General features: G+C 40.8%; 1 protein-coding gene across 1 annotated transcript in view; it reads right to left on the minus strand.

Moving 5' to 3' along the window:
• Nucleotides 1–2,223: 2,223 nt before the first annotated feature.
• itsn2b (intersectin 2b) overlaps nucleotides 2,224–20,538 on the minus strand; it is a 34,599-nt gene continuing 16,284 nt past the window's right edge. The window contains exons 17-41 of the mRNA XM_037690635.1: nucleotides 19,848–20,029; nucleotides 19,331–19,735; nucleotides 18,882–19,264; nucleotides 18,653–18,774; nucleotides 18,311–18,568; nucleotides 17,406–17,602; nucleotides 14,545–14,600; nucleotides 14,135–14,301; nucleotides 13,913–13,943; nucleotides 12,781–12,902; nucleotides 11,567–11,663; nucleotides 11,295–11,486; nucleotides 9,108–9,229; nucleotides 8,886–8,992; nucleotides 8,573–8,756; nucleotides 8,294–8,392; nucleotides 8,128–8,211; nucleotides 7,954–8,037; nucleotides 7,792–7,854; nucleotides 7,275–7,424; nucleotides 7,072–7,190; nucleotides 6,896–6,978; nucleotides 6,736–6,819; nucleotides 6,345–6,518; nucleotides 2,224–2,570 (exon numbers count right to left, since the gene is read on the minus strand). Coding sequence (XP_037546563.1) covers nucleotides 2,422–2,570; nucleotides 6,345–6,518; nucleotides 6,736–6,819; nucleotides 6,896–6,978; nucleotides 7,072–7,190; nucleotides 7,275–7,424; nucleotides 7,792–7,854; nucleotides 7,954–8,037; nucleotides 8,128–8,211; nucleotides 8,294–8,392; nucleotides 8,573–8,756; nucleotides 8,886–8,992; nucleotides 9,108–9,229; nucleotides 11,295–11,486; nucleotides 11,567–11,663; nucleotides 12,781–12,902; nucleotides 13,913–13,943; nucleotides 14,135–14,301; nucleotides 14,545–14,600; nucleotides 17,406–17,602; nucleotides 18,311–18,568; nucleotides 18,653–18,774; nucleotides 18,882–19,264; nucleotides 19,331–19,735; nucleotides 19,848–20,029 — 3,714 coding nt within the window. The 3' untranslated portion in view covers nucleotides 2,224–2,421. The remainder of the gene's footprint in view (nucleotides 2,571–6,344; nucleotides 6,519–6,735; nucleotides 6,820–6,895; nucleotides 6,979–7,071; nucleotides 7,191–7,274; nucleotides 7,425–7,791; nucleotides 7,855–7,953; nucleotides 8,038–8,127; nucleotides 8,212–8,293; nucleotides 8,393–8,572; nucleotides 8,757–8,885; nucleotides 8,993–9,107; nucleotides 9,230–11,294; nucleotides 11,487–11,566; nucleotides 11,664–12,780; nucleotides 12,903–13,912; nucleotides 13,944–14,134; nucleotides 14,302–14,544; nucleotides 14,601–17,405; nucleotides 17,603–18,310; nucleotides 18,569–18,652; nucleotides 18,775–18,881; nucleotides 19,265–19,330; nucleotides 19,736–19,847; nucleotides 20,030–20,538) is intronic.

A 20,538-nucleotide genomic window follows, 5' to 3' on the forward strand; every position in this document is an offset into this window, starting at 1 on the left:
TCAAGACGTCACCTACGTTTAGGTATTTTATAATAAAATACAACAAAAAGCCTGCATTTAACACATACGTGACCGTTACATCAGAGCAAGCGCCATCGAATGAATTAGTGCCACCTCAGAAGTTGGAGCTCAGCTGATGTGGTCGACCCAGATGTGCAGCGCTGTGCTGCTGTCGGGATCGGTAACGACGGCTGCTCCTTGGCCCGTTGGAGCCAGTGGAGAGTAAGGAAGGATTTAATGAGCAATGCTACTCAGCTCTGCTCACTTTCTGTGTAAAAACAAATAAATCAACAGATGCTAGTAAAATTATAAATATATTGTGGCACAGTAAAATCCTCCCTCAATTTAAGTTTACAATTTTTTTTTACATTTAACATTCGGCGAATAGTTTTGTGGTTATATCTGAAGGTTAAATTCTGTGTTAAGTTCCTTATTTTAAAAACTAACCAATAATTTGACACTTTGTTCCATTTTAATGTCTTTATTTGTCCTCTAAAGACAAGATTTAGAGCAACGTGACAAGGTCAATGTGACAAACAGCTGGTTAATGACAATGTGGGTTAGAGACAGCTGAGGAAAATAACAATAAAAATCCAAAGATGAGCTTTAACACCACAGTGCAGACAAGAAAAAGCCGATCCAGTCTCTTTACAGATTTTCCACATGTTCAAAAAACATCTTAAAAACAAACACTCAGGAATAAATTGACTGAAGACGTCAAACCATCTTCAACTTAGTTAAAACCGTATCGACACATTTTAACTCGCATCACACACGTGAAAGATGAACCCTATCTGAACACGGCTGATTATTCAAAATAACACAGCAAAGGCGCTCCAAACCTTTGGATAGTCACACGCATAAATTAAGAAATAAATACACTTTCTCTACTAATATTCAGAGCAAGGACACTTGGAAAAGAACCTGAACACAGCAGGATAAAAACAAGAGATCCTCATCTACCCTTGAGATCCAAAAACCGTGTAAAGATTTCATGCTGCACATTTATGAGGAGGGACTTGAGAATGATGCTTAAAAACAGGTCAGGCACGTTGAGAGTATGGGAAAAAAAAAAAAAAACTATCTATATATATAGATATATATATATATATCAATATGTATATCTATATATACCAGAGAAAATACGATTTATCGTATTGACAAACTCTAAGTTTACACCCTCAAAATTATTTATATTAAAAGAAAAAGATGGAGATTTTCTCCCAGTAGTTTGTGTTCACCTCGATCAGCTTACGTCAATTTGAAATCGTTTGCCTGCGACTTGCTTACTAAAGAAAAAGCAACTTCATCCCAACGACAGCAAATGATTTTAGAAACTGGATTTTTTTTTTTTTTAAAGGCTTCGATCAAGGCCGAACACATTCGAAGTTTTAGCATCAGATGATGAAAATTATCTGTACGTGTCTGAATTTGAACAGATTTAGTATCTTTACATTTCACACAAACACACATCACAAAAAAAACAAAAAACTCAACAAAGTTCATGTTCGGTGTCGCAGTGACAGACTCGACCTCAAAATAAATCCCGAGATCTTCGGTCTACATTAGTAAACTGACTCCAGACGAGTGCTACAACCTAAAAACCTCCTCTCCAGGTTGTCAGAAGTGTTTTACGTCGCTGTCCGTCATCTGTCGTCTGCTGTTTGTGATGCTCTAAATGTTGTGAGAGGACGACGCTGAGCCAAACAGTGTGATCAGCGATGGTCCCAAACGTAGATCAGCACAACCTCTCAAAGGCACTCACCATCTCCTCAGAGAGAAACAAAACAAAACTTGGGCACATACACAGAAAAGCTTGGTTACTTGATTGTTAACTCATTAGATGGCCTTAGTTGAGGTGATTTGGCAAGATGGGAACACCTAACAACAGACTGTAGTTACTGAGGAACAGCTGAGAGACGCACCAGGACAGAACTTGTAATCTTATTTATTTAATGACCCATAAAAGTTTTACTTCTGGTTCATTTAATCCACATTCAGTTGGAAAACAAAGTATATCTCCTCAGCTTTGGAAGCTGGTTGTTCTCCATTTAAAAAAACCCTTTAGTGTAAATATGGTACAGATATAAAACTGCTGCCCAGGTCAGCTTCCCTTTTCACCGTCATAAAAGGAAAAAACTGAAGGTTTCCTATTGTTGAATACAGATGATGTCAGACAGGCCCTGTCCATAGTGGGAGGGTATGGAAGACATTAGTGCTGGTTAAGATTGCATTTTCAAAGGCATTGTGTGTAACATACAGTTCAGAGGATTTATTAAAAAAAAAAAAAAAAGAATACATTTAAGTCAGTGTTACACATGTGAGTGGAACCATCTGGTCTGTTTAAAACAAGCAGCTTGTCATGTTTGATTAAATGTTTTGGTAAAAAAAAACCCAGTTCGTTACAGTTTGTTCGGCTCCTTATTGGTTGGCAAAGAGCTGCAGGTCAAGTCGGACCCACACCTCTCCCGTTGAAACTTCGTGCAGCAGCAGACGGCGCGTCACCGGTCCCTTGTTCTCCAACTCTTTCTTTATGGTTGCTACGGGAACCTCTGTCCTCCCAAGAAACACTGATGTGAGAAAAGCAGAAAGGGTCTCGTGTTAGAATGTACTGGAAGGCAAAGTAAAGGTGAAATAATTAACAACGCAAGAATTACTTTGACCTGATGGATCCACGGGGGTTTGAGGGAATATTTGTTATGATGAGGAGCAACTGAGTTTTCCTTTGCTTAATGTAAAAATATATGCTGATCCACTAAAGTCTATTCAAATTTCCATCAAAGTTTACTGTTACTAGTTTTAATTCATAGAAACATTAAAGCTGGGTGTGATTTTTTTTCACAAGCAGTGAAACACTGAAGATAGTCTGAACTAGGGGTACAGAAAAAAAAAAGATTTTTAAAAGAATCTAGATTCTTAGTCCTGGTGATTCTGAATCGATTCTATAAATCGATTTTAAAATATGTTGAATTTTATTTTTTTTCTGCTCCTACTCCTGAGTGTACTGCATATCGCTTTGCGTGTCCGCTCAGCTGGCGAAGAATTTTGGCCATGTAGGCCACCGTACAGCAAGCTAGTTAGCCAGCTCCCTTTATCTGAATGGAACCTGCTAGCATGGAGGAGGGGGACGGCGTGATTCAACCCGCTCCTTCGTCTTTAAAAATCATTTCAGATCCTACAATGTTCTGGGGGAAGACAGAGCTTAATAAGAGCACGGTTGTTTGCAAGAAGTGTAAAATAAAATTGCGGTACAGTATTTTGGAAATACGACAAAATGCGTGGAAGATGAAAGCGAAGCAGCCGACCAGCAAACTCTGCAACAATCTTCCAGCTGATTCCCCAAAGTCTGCGAAGATTTCCCTCTCCATCTTCTGCTGTACCACAAAGGATTTAATTCAATTCAATTCAAAAATACTTTATTAATCCCAAAGGGAAATTATTTGTTGTTGTAACTCATTATCTTCATTTCATTAAGAGATGTTACAGATACTGATGGCTGTAGGCAGGAAGGATCTCTTGTAAAGGTCCATCCCACAGTGGATCCTAAGAAACTGGCTCCAGATGCCATCCGATCCGTCCACCCAGACTCGGCTGGCCTCTTGGTTCCCCCGGGCTGTAGGACCGCCCGAATGTCAAGCAGAACTCCTCCCAGAGTGATGGCCACTCCTCCCAGCAGTCTGCCGAGCTCCTCGTCACTGTGGACAGCCAACTGTAGGTGTCGAGGGACGATCCTGTCCTTCCACTGTCATGAGTCGTGTTTCCTGCTAGTTCCAGGATCTCAGTGGTCAGGCACTCGAGCACAGCTGGCAGGTAGATGAGAATGTGTCCACAGAACATCCTTTCAACTCATTTGAGATTTGGGGCTGTAGTTGAGATATTATTTGAGCTTTTGAGATGTTAATCAGCTGTTGTTGGTTGTAGAAAACTGCCTTGTTGCCATGGTTACGCATCATAACAAATGTCCAAAACTAAAAAAGCCTCAGTAAAAGTCCTTCCAGCTGCACAGCATCTGCTACCAGAGGAAACAATCATCCAAAAAATGTGATTTACATCCAGAAAAAGAGGAATTAAAGTTTCCAAAAGCAAAATCTCAGAATGAAAGTTACAGAGATGCTCCAACATGCAGCCACCTTGAGCGGCGCAATTCTAGAACAATTTATGAGCAAACAGCTCAGTGGAAGGCGAGGGGTTAAATTTTATTTTTAATACGCTGGACCAAATGTACGTAATTCCTTCACATGGCTTTTTAGAGATAAACCTGCATGAGGGTCAGAATATAGACAGCAGTAAATTGAGAGCTTTGCCCTTCAACTCAGTTCTTTCTTCACCAAAGCAATAACCTCATTACTGAGGACGAAGGCCCTAATCCGTTGAATCAACTCCTGCTCGATCCTACCATCACTTGTGAACAAGACTCCTAGATACTCAAACTCCTCCACCTGAGGCAAAGTCTTCCCTTGATCTGGAGGTGGCATTTCATGGTCGAGAACCATGGCCTGGGATGGTCTTGGCTTGAAGACTTCAACAGAAGCACATCATCCGCATAAAGCAGAGATGAGACCCTGAGGTTCCCAAACCAGACACCCTCCTCTCCACGACTGTGTGAGATCCTGTCCATGAAACCAAACAGGATCAGAGACAAGGGACAGCCCTGGCAGAGTCCAACCCACACTGAGAACAAGCTCAACTTTGTGCCCAGTATGTGGACACAGCTCCTGCATTGGTTATACAATTCAATTCAATTCAATTCAAAAATACTTTATTAATCCCAGAGGGAAATTAAATGTTGTTGTAGCTCATTTTCCTTGTTTCATAAAAGAGTTGTTCTAGATGTTGATGGTTGTGGGCGGGAAGGATCTCTTGTGATGGTCCGTCGTATAGCAGATCTGAAAAAACTGGCCACAGATGTTGATCCGTTTACTTGCACTTGGTTGGCCTCCTGGGCTTCAGGATCACCTGAATGTTGAGCAGAAATCCTCCCAGGGCAATGGCCACTCCTCCCAGCAGCTTGTTGAGCTCCTCATCGCTGTGGACAGCCAACTGTAGGTGCTGATGGACGATCCTGTCCTTCCGCTGTCATGAGCCGTGTTTCCTGCTAGTTCCAGGATCTCAGTGGTCAGGCACTCAAGCACAGCTGGCAGGTAGATGAAAATGCGTCCACAGAACATCCTTTTCAACTCATTTGAAATTTAGGGCTGTAGTTGAGATATTACTTGAGCTTTTGAGATATTAATCAGCTGCTGTTGGTTGTAGAAACTGCCTTGTTGCCATGGTTACGCATCATAACAAATGTCCAAAACTAAAAAAGTTTCCGTAAAAATCCTTCCAGCTGCACAACATCCGATACCAGAGGAAACAATCATCCAAAAAAATGTGATTTACATCCAGAAAAAGAGGAATTAAAGTTTCCAAAAGCAAAATCTCAGAATGAAAGTAACAGAGCTGCTCCAACATGCAGCCACCTTGAGCGGCACAATTCTAGAACCGAATTCTAGAATTCTAGAATTCTAGAATACAGGGACTGGATAGCTCTGAAAATCAACCCAGGTGCCCCACACTCCTGCAGCACCCCCCACAGAATGTCTTGAGGAACACATGGTCATAAGCCTTCTCCATGTCCACAAAACACATGTAGACTGGAGAGGCAATCTCCCATGACCCCCTTAGCCACTATGCAAGGGTGAGGATCTGGTCCACTGTTCCACAACCAGGACAGAAGCCACACTGTTTCTGCTGAATCTGAGGTTCGACAATTGGTCGGAGCCTCCCTTCCAACACCCTGGAGTAAACATTCTCAGGGAGGGTGAGAAGTGTGACCTCACGATAGTTGGAATTCACTCTCCGTTTCCCTTTTTTAAAACATGGGAACCACCACCTCAGTCTGCCACTCCTCAGGCTTTGTCCCAGCCTTTCATGTGACACTGAATAGATGTGTCAACCATGAAAGTCACAACATCCAGAGCCTTCAGCACTTGGAGTGAATCTCATCCACCCCTTCCACTGAGGAGCTTTTTGACTACCTCGGTGATCTCTGCCATGGTAATGGACTCATGTTCCCCAGAGTCCTCAGATTCTGCCTCCTCAAATGTGGACATGGTGGGGGGATTTAGGAGATCCTCGAAGTGCTCCTTCCACTGCTCAACAATATCCTCAGTCCGGGTCAGCAATCCCTCACCCAAACCAAAACACAGCATGGGAAGGGGCCTGCTTTCCTGTTCTGAATCACCAAACAGTTTGCCAGAACCACCTCGAGGTCACTCGTGAGAGAGTTCAGAGATAGGAAAACATTTTCAGAATGAGATAAAAATAAAAGAAGAAGCTGGTGTAAGGAGTTTGTAGCTTACCATCAGGAGAAAACGGGTCTTTTTCATTTATGGTGATGCAGAGGACATCTTGGTAAAGGTCCTTGATGTGAAACTGACAGCTGAAGTTCCACTTGGGGTTCTGAGTGTCGTTGAGCGTTCTGGATGTGAAGGTTTGAGATCCCATGGTCACTTCACAGTAACAGTTACTCTTACCTGCAGGCAAAAAAAGGACCGGCATGTGAGGGGGTTAACACAAAGGATGGAAAACAAATTTAAATGAAGTAAATTAAAACGAAAGGAAGAAGAAAAAAAAGAAACTATAGTGTGCAGAAGAAGCTAAACCTGGATTTTAACACAACTAAAAATTACAGTGTATTTTAGCTATATCTTTAAAATATTCACTCCATTGTGTGAATACACTTTTAATCACCGTTAGGTTTTGAAGCCCTGAGTTCAGTGGCTTCCAAGATGTTGACTAGGAGTCTGCCGATTCCACTAGCCTTCATAGATCGCCCTGCAAATGAGCACAAATTGATAAAAAAATGACAAAATCAACACAGTGTTTGGCAAAACGGTTTTCAAAAACAAACCTTGATAAACCTTTTCCCTTTTTTTATTGTCAGTCTCGATGAAGTTCTCAGACGCCACCTTTATCTTCTGAACCCACGCCGTCCTGACAACAAAAAACGCACACAGCAGTTGTAAAAACACCCAGTGTGTTGCTTTTTGTGTCTAAGTGTGTGCGTGTGTGTGTGTGCGTGGCTACCGTTCATTGATGTTGTCGGTCCTGAGAGAGTAGACTCTGTCGATGTGTGAGATGTGGAAGATGGGTTCCTCGCTGGAGGGATCCGGAAGTTTCACCAGGACTTCGTTCAGCAGCACAGGCTGGAGGGAACAAAAGATGGCTGTCATGCATGAAAACACACAAGCAATGAATAATAATCTAAATATTTTGTGTGCCTCTCTTACTGGTTTATACATCTTGAGCTGCACGTTGTTCTTGTTGCTGAACAGTTTGTCAGGCCCAGATGAGGTGAACTGTTTCACTGGATAAGTTAAAAGCAGGAAGTCATTGAAGAGGAAAGCCCAGAGCTCCTTGTTGCTCTTTGCCTTGTGCAGCTGAAAAGGACAAAATGTGACAATCACTCAAATATGTGAGCAACAAACAACAAACCACATTTAAGTTATGATTTTAAAAGCTTTGGGAAAGTTGGGAGATACACGTTTAGAAAATGCTCCTGTTAAAAAGTTCAATTTTCAATTCTGTCATGGTGATGGAGTAAAAACATAAAAGCAAATATTTGAATATGAATAAATTTGTTATTAATATTAACAAATTTAAGTTGTTTCTTATAGTTAGTTCATCAGGCTCTGAAAGTTTCACTTCAAATTTTCAATCTTGAAAAAAACTAAACCAAACAAAAGTTGTGTTAGCATGGCTGCATTAGCTGTTCCCAGACTCCAACAGCATTTTGGTGTTACTTACTTTACCGCTGTGCAGCAGTTTCCTGGGACCCAAACAGCTGGTAAGGGAGTTAAAGACCAAATGCTGTGAAACAAAACAGTCAAGAAATTATCTTTTGAATTGGATAAAGTAAATGGAGATTGGTTGATTGGAGTGACTGTGGGTTAACAGCAAGCTTTTTACCTCCAGAGGACCTTCACACTGTACGTGGTGCTGAATCCACTCTAGTCTCTCAGAGTTTTCCTTCTCCCTGACACCCTCGTTCACCTGAAAAGAAAACCTCTTACCAGTTCAATCAAAAGGCCAGATCTGTCTTCAGCCACAATAGAGGAAAACCAGAATAATGAGTGAAATAACCTGTTGACAGAGTTCCTCAGCCCTCTCCAGAGCCTCTTTCAAGGAACTTCGGTCAGTGTGACCCTCTGGCGTACACTCCAGAATCTACAGTCATATAAATTGCTCAATAACTTAAAAACATTCATAACTACCAGGACAAAAAGCATACCAAAACAGGCCAACGTACTTTTTTGATGTGAAGTGGGTAACGTGTGATCCTCTGCATGGGTTTTAGCAGGAAGCTGGACAGCGGCATGCCCTTACATCTGTAGTCTGTAGCAATTTTCTGGTAGAAATAAAAAATATTTATATAAAAGCCATTGTTTCCACTTTCATATACAGGACAAGGGTTCAACGCAAGTTAAAAAAGACATTATATTTTATTTTTGAATCACTGAAAGTGTCTCCAATGCAGCAAAGGTGGACACAAATTTCTTCAAGCCTCACACCATCCTCTCCCTCCTACCTTGAGGAAGCTCTTGAAGTCCGGCTCGTTGTCGGTGCGAGTCTGCAGCAGCGCAGCGCCATTGAACTGGCTTGAACAGAAACGGATGTAGGGCTGCATGTTGGACAGCTCGGCTGCCAGGATATCTCCGATCTTCTGCACCGGGGTGTTCTCTCCACCGCTCTTCTTGCAAAGACGGAGAGCCCTGCAGAAACATTAACAGTTGTCTAAACAGATTTATATTTTTGCCCAGTAAAAAAAAAAAATCATATAATCCACAGCAACTGAAACATTTAATTCCTGTATCCGTTTGCTCCAGTCGTGTGACATTTACCTGACTAGTTTATTGTTACAGGCCAGCAGATCCACCCAGTTGACAAAGATCATGTCCATCTCTGTCTTATTCAGCCGACCTGACTCAGACATAGGCTTGTGGAAAACCTGCAGACAGAAACAAGATAGATTTACATAGACAAAAGACCATTACACCGTCTGTCACATCTCAGCCTCACAAAATGATCTGCAAGAGCATGTAACTTAATTTGCAGGATTTTACCTCCAACACCACCTGCAAGTCTTCCACATATCTCTCCTCAGACTCAATGAGCTCATCAATATAACCTTGTGTTTTTTTATCCACAGGGCCTTGAGAGTCCAGACTGGTCTGGTCTGATCCCCCTGTAGGAGAGGAGCAAAAAACTAGGATGGCAAACTACATACAGGTGGCTTAAAATCACAACACTTCTGCACTGCCTCCTACAGGATGAACAAGAAAACAAACATTTTATGATTATTTCTGAAAAGTTCACAAAAAAGAAAAAAAAAAAAAACAGGAGGAGAAGGAAGAAGAATGAAGCGCTGCTGATCTCTAATCTCAGTCATGAAATCCTCTCTTACCTGGCGCACATTCACCATCTGACCATTCTGACGCATTCAGACAAAGTGTCTGCAGCTCACTCTCAGACTCCCCTCCTGCTTCCCCCTCATCGTTTATCTCATCCCAAAGGTTCAGAAACTGAAATCTGCACTCTGAAGACATCGATCTCAACGGGATTCTATTTCCTCAGGTATTTTAGTCGACTCAGAGTTTGTCTCTGACTGCCTTGTCTCCTACTACTCTTGTGTTTTGTCTTTTCATAGCGGCTAAATCTGTTTGTACCAAAACAGGACCCTCCTTGTCTTTAGCTTCACAGGCTTGAACTGAGGATACAGCTAGACGTTTGTTAGTTTCCTCCCTGGAAAAAGCATGAAAAACTAGAAAAAGTGACCCATCTTTGGCAAAACCACAAAAATATGTTTTTTTCTTTTTGAGAATCACTCCTTTGAGACAACGTAACAAAAGATGCTGACAAAAGAAGTAACAATTTATCAAATTAAAAAACCAACAGGCAAAGTGGTCTTGTTGACAAAAGGCTGTTCACATTTTATCTGTTCATCTAAATCTCTGGTATTCTGTGGACAATACAAACAGAAACATTGTGGAGCAGTGTAAAGATAAAGCAGTTTGCCGAACATGAATATTTCACTAAAAAGAAATTTCAAACGACCTTTATTTTTATTTTGCAATAAGAAAAAAATCCTGCATTTTATAGAGAAGCATAAAAAATACACCATCTTGTGACAAAACATTTTAAAATATATTTTTAAACATGTTCTTGTGCTCAAAACTCTTAAAGCTCAAGTCCAATTTCATCTAAAATTTCCCATGCATGCTAATGGAAGTATGAGACAAACTGCAGCTGTTCTACACTAAATTAAAACAAGAGAAAAATGCAGCAAATGGTATTTTGGCATGTTTCATTCGACTCTGTACCATGGCTTGGTAAACCAATGTGACAGAGTAATCTTTATGATCTTCAGGGAAAAATTGTTTTCCCTGCCGCAGTCAGACTGATGGCAAAACAAAACTACTGCTGAGGTGCAATAATAACCCCACACTACCCAACTTCACTTGTCATGGGACATGGTTTACTTTCTGTACAGTGTAGATAGAAACCACTTCGTTTTCATCTTAATTTTATTTAGTGATCAGTGTTTTTGACTCCGACTGTTAGAACTTTGCACAAGAACTCCTATGTGCCTGGATCGATGGTCTGTGCACAAATGGCAAACAAAGAACTTTGAATAAAATTCATACACACAAGTTCAAACTATTCCAGTTTTGTCACTGTATCAACGTGTAACCTGTAAATAGATGTGAAAGAAAAGAACAGGCAAGCATCAGAGAAAACCCACTATTTCACACTTTTCCCCCCAGCGTTGTCAGCTTAAAACCTAAAAAAAAAAAAAAGTTAAAAAGCCCAAGGCTTTAAGAATTTACAAAACTGGTAAATGCAGTCATAAAAATGTTTCAACACCCAATGATTTAACAAAAAGTCAGTTCTCTCAGTATTTTTTTCTCATTGACTAAAGTTTGTGGTCTGCATTTCCTCGACACAAACAGAGAGGGATAGTTGGTCTCTGAGGCCAGCAGGGGAAGAGTCTACCGCCCTTTGAGGAGAAAGACGAGCAGTGGAGCAAGAAAAGAAGGATAGAGAAATAAAGGTTGGGAAAGGAGGGAGGAAGTGAGGAAAAAAGTGAAACAGTCGATGGGGAAAAGCTGAACAGAGAGACCTGCTGATAATAAACTACCAGGTAGAAAAGAATACGAAAAGTTTTGGGATTAGTTAGTCTCAGATGTTTAAAACAAGAAGAAAGACGCCATGTTTCAAACGTGCATTTGCATGACTTGAGCTTTACTCACATTGCTGATTGGGGTCAGAATCCGCTGACATCTTGATATAATTGGTGGGGAACAGGCCGGTGACCCCGTTGACTTCTCCTTTCCACCAGTCGGGGTCGTTCTTGTCTAAAACATTGATCAGCTGCCCTTCAGTGAAGCTCAGCTCATCCTGATTGGCAGCTGTGTAGTCATATATGGCTGTCACCTGACAGACTGAGGCAGAGCAGGACAAAATGTGTTATTTAGCCACAACATCTTTCATTCAGGTAGCAGGTTTGTCCTGAATGTGTTACCTGGTTGGGGCGCTGGTGTGGATTTACCACTACTGGATGACAAGACTTTAACATGAGAGGATGGGAACCAGCCTTTCTGACGCTTCTTTCCACGAGCCTATTAACGAAAGAACAACAAACAGATTGAAGGATTTTAATTAAAGTCCAAACAACACAGTTTTATATAAAAACCCTCCAAACAAAGGAGTCATGGGAGTAATCTGTAGGTTGTTTATTTCTTGGACATAACCCTAATTTATTATTATTCCATGTCAGCTGGTGAAAAAAAAAATCTGACATTTCTACAGAGATGTTTATATTTCAGTAATCTGGTTACAGCTGACAAAAACAAAAACTCAGAAATCACAATCTACAATGATTTATTTTAAGTGTTTGCACAAACTGGAATGCGAATTTATAAAAAGGTAACAGAGTTGAGGCGAGTGCAGCTGAAGTAACCTGACAATAGCCATGTTTACATGCGCAGATCTCTTTGACCGGATTTAAATGTTTTCAGATTAAATAATTTGAATGTGTCGTTTACATGGGCACAGTCTGTTCACGATGAGCATTTACATGCAATGGCCTTTTATTCTGAATAGAAGTACTGACATGCGCTGAGTGGTAAAATCTCCTTCAATAAAAAACAAAAAAAACCCACAACAACAACACAGAAGACGAAGCTCTACTTCCGGGATGAACGTAAACAAACCTGAGCGCTCAAAATGGAGCCGCGACAGGTTTTAATGACGGTGAAGACGTTACTGCACTCTGACTGAGCTGCAGGTAATACAGATCATTTTGAGCTCTTTCAAAGTTTCTAACAGAAATGTTGTGTCGCTCATCGACCAGTTTTGCTTCCCCGACATGCTAATATTATTAACATTAGCCAGGCGGAAATACGTGAGGTACACATAGGTCACACAATCAGGTCAGTTTTCAACGATCGAAATAAAATGATCAGATTAAGTGTTTACATGCGCACCGTTCAGATTATGAATCGGCATAAATCACCCGTTTCATTCTGATTACAATTTTTTTCAGATCGAGCTGAATCAACAAAAAATAACCCGAATGGGGCGTTTACATGACATTTTTATTCCGAATGACCGTTTAATTCTGATTACTTATGTCCATGTAAACATTGTGACGGTTTACAAGCGGGTTGTCACAACATAGCTAATGATTATCCACTGCACTCTGAAAGAATAAATATGAACAGGTTCATCACTGACCTGAAGTTCTCCGAGCCACCAGCCAGAGGCATTCTTGCCAAAAATGAGAATTAGCTGGCCATTTTCCAGATTCAGCTGGTCGGGGCCAGCAGATGGGTGGGCTCGAATCACCTGGGCGATTTCTGTGCACACAAGACACCGAAATAACTTGAACTGAGGCAGAACACCTGATCTGGACTCGTGTTTCTACAGGCATGAGAACTAAGGGTACACTTGAGATACAAATGTGATAAAATACAAACATGTTGTATTAAAATATAATTAAATTACAATATTATTTTAAAGGAATTTCACACATTTATTGTGCATTCAAATCTTTTGATAAAAATGTGGATTCACACATTAAAAGGTAGGTGAAACTAATCTTGACATTTCAAGATTTTCAAACTGGAAACTTGGGAGTGACAATAAAAAAATAAAAAAAACTTCACATATGACCAACAATAAAAAAATAACTCATTTATGACCAACAATAACAAAAGCCTCTCATATGACAGAAATAAAATGACACAAAATGTCTGGTTCTGGTGAGCAATTTAAACAAACCTTAAAAACCATTCGGACCTAAACAAAGTTTACATTTTACAGCAACAAAGTTATCTCCAACTACCTACTCCACCACATTAAATCCAAGAGCAAATTAAGGCAAAATTATTTCTCCAAGAACCTCAAAATTTGGTACAAACTCCAACAGAAACTGGATCCTCATCACAACCCCAACACAGACTGGCTCATGAAAACAGAACAGGAGAGTTGATAAAATAGCAAAGTCAACGTTGAAACTTTAATGTTAGGGGAGATAGAAAAAAAGAAGAAACGTTTACATTTTTGACAGCTGAAGGGAATGTAGATTAACGAGTGCTCGGAAATAAAGACTAGTGGAAAAATATGCTGAACACATCCAGAAGAATTTTATTTTCTGTAAAGGAGCACAATATGAGCTGCTGAGCCTAAAAGTGTACCTTTTCCCAACAATATTACATCTACTAATTTAATATAGTTAAAGAAAGCCAATCATCTGCACAGAACATCCAAAATATTCTTGCTCATGCTAATTAAACTCAAACAAGGTGCGTTTAATTTTTCACATTACATTTGTGTGAATCTTGTGAAAACATTAAAATATTTTTACCTTGTTTTTTCTTTCCAGATATGCTTGATGTCTGAAACAAAAAACAAGTTGAGTTCAGTTAGATTTTAAATACCTCTTAATTTAAACGCTTAGCAGAACTTGGATGAACAATTTATGGTGACAATGATCTATTTTTAACACAAACTAGTCTAGAAAATGACAGAACAGCTTCTCATGAACACAAAAGTTTAAACATATGTCCGTATGTGTTAGTGTTCTTACATCTGCCTCTTTAGGTTTGACATAGTTGCTTGGAAAAAGGCCAGAGTGCTCTCCCGTCGAGCCGTTCCACCACTCTCCTTCTTTCTTGTTCACCAATATTACATCTCCTTCTTTAAATGTCAGGTCACGAGGCTCTGGAGATTCATACGTGTACAACGCTACATACTCTGCAAAGAAGAAAGAAACCTTAAACATTAATAAAGCAATGTTGCTGTGGTCAGATAAGCTAAACTCCATTATTGGATGGTCAGGCCTCATCAGCAAGACAAAAATGATGTGTAGTATTCCATCGCCCTGCTAAAGAAATCTGTGTAGGATGTCAAAATTATCAATGAATAAAAAAAGTATGTGTAGAGCAACAGCAACACATCTGTGCCAAACAGCTGGAATAATTTGACGTGTTACTGTACCTTCACGTTGAAGGCTGTCAGCTGATTCTGCAGCATCAGGAGGGGAGCTCTTCGTGCTAAAAACAGAGAATCCATTACTTCACTTATTTATTTCTATTACCATTTAGTTATATTCTTATTTAGATTAGAGTAAAACCACCAAACTCCTCATCACCACATGTTAATGTCCTTCAGTTTGACCTGTAAGGTAATCCACAGTCAGATGACTGAAAGCTAAGTTATAACAGGTCAGGCCTCCTGAACTCTGTGCTGCTTTAGCATTGAGCCAAACCTGAATACAAACGGGAGAAATTTGGAACATGCACCTGACTGATGGGTAAGTCAAGCGCTTCAGCCTCAAGATCAGTTTTAGTACATTATTAAAACAAATGGACAACTGAACTTAAAAATTATCAGCACTGCTCTTAAAATCACCCACAAGTCAAACCAATTTATCTTAAGTTGTGCGGTGTTCAGTAAACACCTTGACAACTTTAAAGCTTTTATTTTTATTTTTTTCTTTCTTGAGGTTGTAAGGGGAAAACAAAGTGAAATATTTCTCACACGTCAGCAAAACACCTGACCTGACTAAAACGGGGAGGAACAACAGTAACTATTCAGCATGAAACTGCTTTAAACAAAACAAAAAAAAAAAAAAAAAAAAAAAAAAAGAAAGGAAAGGAAACCAGAAAAATTGTTGCTACTTCTTCTACAAACAGGAAACTGCATTTGCAAACAAATTAAATACATATACAGCATCCATATACTGTGTGAAATACTGTGTTGCATATGGGGGCAAGAATAAATTAAAAATGTTTAAAAATGTAGATTAGATCAAGACTGCTGGAATTGAACCTCGACCAAATCAGACATGGATGACAATTTACCACTTGCTGTTGCCAAGGGCGGACACTTTCCCCTCCTCTCCCTCGCTCTGTTCTGTCCCATCTGTGAAACTGCTTCAGAGCCTCTCTCTACACATATTCCGAACCATACATTTTTGCTATTGGTCTGGCCAGCTGGTCTCTCAAAGCAATTGATAATATTTTCTCAACGAGAAGACAAGCTTCAGGCAAGCCGACTTTTCTCGACGAGAAGACAAGTGCCAAGGATGCACATACAATCGGATTTATGATAACTGGTGGTTTCCTGCTTTTTGGATTCGGCTAGTTCCTGGTCTATCAACAAACAAGAAAGTTGTCTGTAGCAAATTTGGCCCTGGTCAGACAGCCTGCGTCTGTCCACTTCAATTGGACGTTTGAGATTCGAGAGGACCAGCAAAGACTCAAGGCAGACATGAATCAGTAAAGTTCTGTATGTTCCCAAAACAATTGTTGCTTATCTGAATTCGGCTCCGTGGCTGGCCTTGACTGGCCACCTTATCTCAATTCGCCTGGAGGCACTGTAAATCGATGCTCTGCCCCCTCCCTTCCTTTCCCACTGAAGAAGTCTGCAGACCTATCAGAGGGACCTGGCTGAATAAACATTGTGTCGTCATTTCAGGACTCTTGGATTCTCTCTGACGCTGTTCCAGGTCGACCTCGGCACAAGAGTGTTTACGGATCTCACCAGAGGGAACTGACTGATTGTACCATTCTTATCAGAACTCTTACAGTGCCTCTGGAGTGTCCTTGACATGATCCCCGCTCGTCTCCCCCTCCTCTGCGGAATGTCTACGTCACTATGTGCGGGGTGTTTTTTCAATATTAGGGTCTTTCTCCTCAGTCAAGGGGAAAGAGTTTGATAGGAATTCTTTTTGCCTCCAAATCCTATACATGTCACTTTCATTACTTTTTGTCCGTCTAAACAAGTCTCACTTGTAAATGAGTGTTTGAGGCTCAATGTGATTTATCTGTGTAAATGAAGGTTGGTTGAATGAATGAATGAATGAATGAATGAATGAACAATCAAGTTTACTTTGTCCAACTGAGAAAGATTTCAGCCAAAATGACTGAGAACTGCTCAGAGAAAGTACAACTAAACCCACATTAGAGTTGACTAAGGACTTCAGACTTTTGATTTAAATGCAAATATAAATATAGATTTCTGATAAAATATTGTGGCACAATATTGTGAACTCTTTTGTTATTACCTTAATCCGTTTTGAATAAAAGTGGCTATATTACTTTATTATCTTTGTGTGAGTGTTAACTCGGCACATTCCTCTTTCAAAGAAAGAAAAAATACTTCCCGCTCCCTGAATATCTTTCAGACGGGAACTGCCACCACATCGATACAGTAACAGGTTAGGTCACATTGTCATGTGACTGCTGCTTTTGTCACTTGAGCTAAAAACCTTTCACAGAAACATTTGTTATGTCTTGGAGGTAAGTATATACCTGTAGTCCAGACTACTAGGTTTATACAAAGTTTAATGAAACAGCAAAACACAGATTGTGGCCAGTGACTAAGACTAAGTGGTCAAATCAAGTACTGTAATCACCAAGCTCTAGTTGATTTTGCAGGTAGCCAAAATCGCAGCAATAAAAAAAATGTCAGGTTGAGTTTCAGGGCTATTCCTGCAACATCTTTAGTATATGTGGCCCGTAAAAAAAAAAAAACATACCGCAGTTTCTCACTGGATATTAACTCTTTAGAGCATGGCAAAAGCATATTTACACTTGCAATTTTGGAAACTCATGCACACATTTTTATTTTTTGTAAAATACCAATAGATATTATTTTTTTCTTTCAATTTCAATCCTTTATCTTTTTAAATCACACGCACATGCTGAGAAAGACTTGTTGGGTTACACAACTGGCATCAATAGTTTGTTTTAAGGCTTGCTTGACCTCGACATTGAGAGATCTTCAGAAAGAGCTGATTTTATATTGAGAAATCTCTCAACCTGACTGGAATAAATATGCGTGCGAGTACTTACTCTGAACCCTCGTCTTCTCCCAGCAAGGTCACATAAGTCTTGGGGAACCAGCCCCGTTCACCGTTCAGCTCTCCCATCCACCAGTTCTCCTGCTGCTCCAGAACATGAATCACATCATCCTTATTGAAGTTCAGATGATTGTCTGTCTTTGCTGTCCAGGAACACAGGGCCTGAGCCAACAGGTTACCCACCACTGGCTGAAACAGAGAGGGCATCTCAGTGAATATTTTGGTATTAATGCCCTGTATGCTCAGACAATATTCACAGTACCATGAAATAGGGGTTGAACGACTACATATTTTAAAAAGTCGACTTCAACATGTTAAAAGTCGAGTCGACGTGACATCATAGGAACTCAAGACGCTATTCACGAAAAGACGTCATTTAGTATCTACAAAAGTAAAAACATTGGGAACGTATATTTATGCTCCTTCCATTTATCATACTGCAAATAAGTCACAGGAAAAACAAAACTATTAAGCTGCAAGAAAGTTTTATTTTATTTAATCCACTAAATAAAATAAACCACTGCAGTGGATTCTCCACCGGCAGTGGTGCGCCCATTTTTATTTTATTTAGTGGATTAAATAAAACTAAAAACAGCAGGGTGGGCGGTGGTGGGATCCATCACGGGCGGTTGAACCGGAAGAGTCATCTTTAGTGAAATACTTCCACACTGTTGATGAATTTCTACCCGTTTGGCAAGACTTGGCCTGCTCCTGGCCTTCCATCTGCTTGGAAGAATCTGTTGTGTAGCCAGCGGCACGGTGCTGATCATGTGACACAATCGCCGACCGTGACTAGTCGAAGCAAAATTTTAAAACTGGCCAGATGTCCTAGAATCGACTAGTCGACTGGTCTATTCAACCCCTACCATGGAAGAATCTAGTCTGCAGAGCTCTCACCTGTCCACGTGTTTCAGAAGGTGCAGAGTTTGGAGAGTGTGTCGGTGTGAAAGCAGACTTTGTTCCTGCTGCCTTGGCCGCTTCGAGCGCATTGCTAAGTTGAGTTTGAATTGGCATTTTAGGAGGAGCGGCAGCAGTGGGGGTATTTGTTGTGTTTGACGGGCCCACATTCTCAACATAGCTCTCTGGAAACCAGCCCATCTTCCCCTGTCTGCTACCATACAGCCATCCCTCCTCTCGCTCGGTTGTCTCATCAACCTGAAAAAGGACAACATTTCAGTGAGATTAGATGTTTTAATTTTAGAAGGGGGGAGGGGACAAGCCATTTGTATAAAGATATACCTCAATGACATCGTCTTGACTGAAGCTGAGCTCTTCATTATTTCGTGCAGTGAATGGGTAGAGTGCCTTGAAGGATGTGAGAGCAGCTGACTTCCTGTGTTGTGTGACCTTTGGCTTCCCTCCTGGAGCAGCAGATCAGAGTTATAAAATGGAAAACCAAGAAGTTCTTCTTAATCAAATCTTAATGAAAACACTGAGACGTAGAGAAAAGCTTGAATGTGTATCTCACCCTTTCTCTCCTCCAGCCCTCTCAGCAGAGACATCAGCTTCTCCTGAACATCTATCTTTCCTCCATTTGGTTGCTGCTGACGAGACGCCTCCTCCTTCCTTCTGTTCTCTAACTCGGCTTTTCGTCTCTCCTCTTCCTCCTCTTTTCTTTTCCTCTCCTCTTCTGCTTTTTTCCCCTCATCCTCACGCCTCCTCGTCTCCTCTTCCTGCTGCTGCTGAAGCCTTCTCCTGTCTTCCTCTCGCTTCTTCCTGTCATCTTCCTCTTTCTTCTTCCTCTCCTCCTCCTCTCGCTTTCTTCTCTCCTCAGAATCTCGAAGAGCTGCTTCAGCCGCCCTATGTCGTCTCCGATCTTCTTCCTCCCTTTCTCTTCTGCGCTCATTTTCTCTCCTCTCCTCTTCTAATCTCTTTCGCTCCTCCTCCAACTTCTTCATCTCCTCCTCCCTCCTGCGCCTCTCCTCTTCTTCCCTTCTTCTCCTCTCCTCCTCTTCTTTCTTTCTTCTCTCTTCTTGCTTTCTCTCATCCTCCAGTTTCTTTCTCTCTTCCTCTAGTTTCCTCCTCTCTTCTTCCAACTTTTTCCTCTCTGCCTCCTGTCTGCGTCTTTCTGCTTGCCTCTGACGCTCCTCCTCTTCTCTTTTCTTCCTCTCTTCCTCTTCCCTTCTCTTTCGCTCAGCCTCCTCCTTTGCTCTAAGCTCTCGTTCAGCTTGCTCCCTGGCAGCCTGGATGAGAGCCTGTCTCGTTTTTTCCTCCTCTTCTCTCCTCTTGGCCTCCCTTTCCTCCTGGAGCTTCCTCTGACGCTCTTCTTCTTCCCGCCTTAGCTTTTCTTGCCGCTGACGCTCCATTTCCATTTTGATACGTCTATGAGTAAAAAAAGCATTTTTTGCATTGCCTTAAAGTTTTGTACAAGATTATGAAGTTATTTTAAATAAAATGTCAATTGTACAATAAAATATAAAATACTAAACCCTACCTTTGAGCTTCCTCCTCCTCCCTCCGCCGTTTCTCCTCCTCTTGTCGTTTCCTCTCCTCCTCCTTCCTCTTTCTCTCCTCTTCCTGCTCTTTCTTTCGAATTAGCTCTCGCTGCTTTTCCTCTTTGATGATCCGCAGCTTCTCAAGGGCAGCCTGCTGCTTTCCCTGATTTTCTCTCAGCTCCTGATAAACATAAAGTACTCACACATTAATAACTAAATAAAATAAGATTGTATACAACAAGAAGAAACCGACAAAGAACTAAAAACTGTAAACAAACACCATGCACGAAAGTCTACAAGACTCACAAAGAGAGAACAACTGGAAACAAGTAAAAAAATATAGTAACTTAAAAAACAAAACAGAGAAAATAAAATAAGAGACCTAACATGATAACATTTAGCAGATAGAAGAGGTTAGAAAAGCATGCTAGCAGACCAAAGACAATCTGAAGCTTTGAGTCCTCAGCACCCTCAGACTGCAAGGTAAGCGAGACAGGATGTGGGAGTGATGAGAGGCAAGTGGTCAGGTGTAGGGAAGTCAGATGCAAAAAAAAAAGTAAAAAAAAAATAGGGAAAGTAGGTGGTGAGAAAGAATGACAGGAAGAAGGGAAACAGAAAATGAGGCCTCAAAAGTCGGGAAGTACTAGTGAATACAAAAGTATTTCTTTACTCAAGTTTTACGGGCTCTGC

This window comes from Nematolebias whitei, chromosome 2, assembly GCF_014905685.2.
Source record: "Nematolebias whitei isolate Nwh7 chromosome 2, NemWhi1, whole genome shotgun sequence".
Classification (NCBI taxonomy): domain Eukaryota; kingdom Metazoa; phylum Chordata; class Actinopteri; order Cyprinodontiformes; family Rivulidae; genus Nematolebias; species Nematolebias whitei.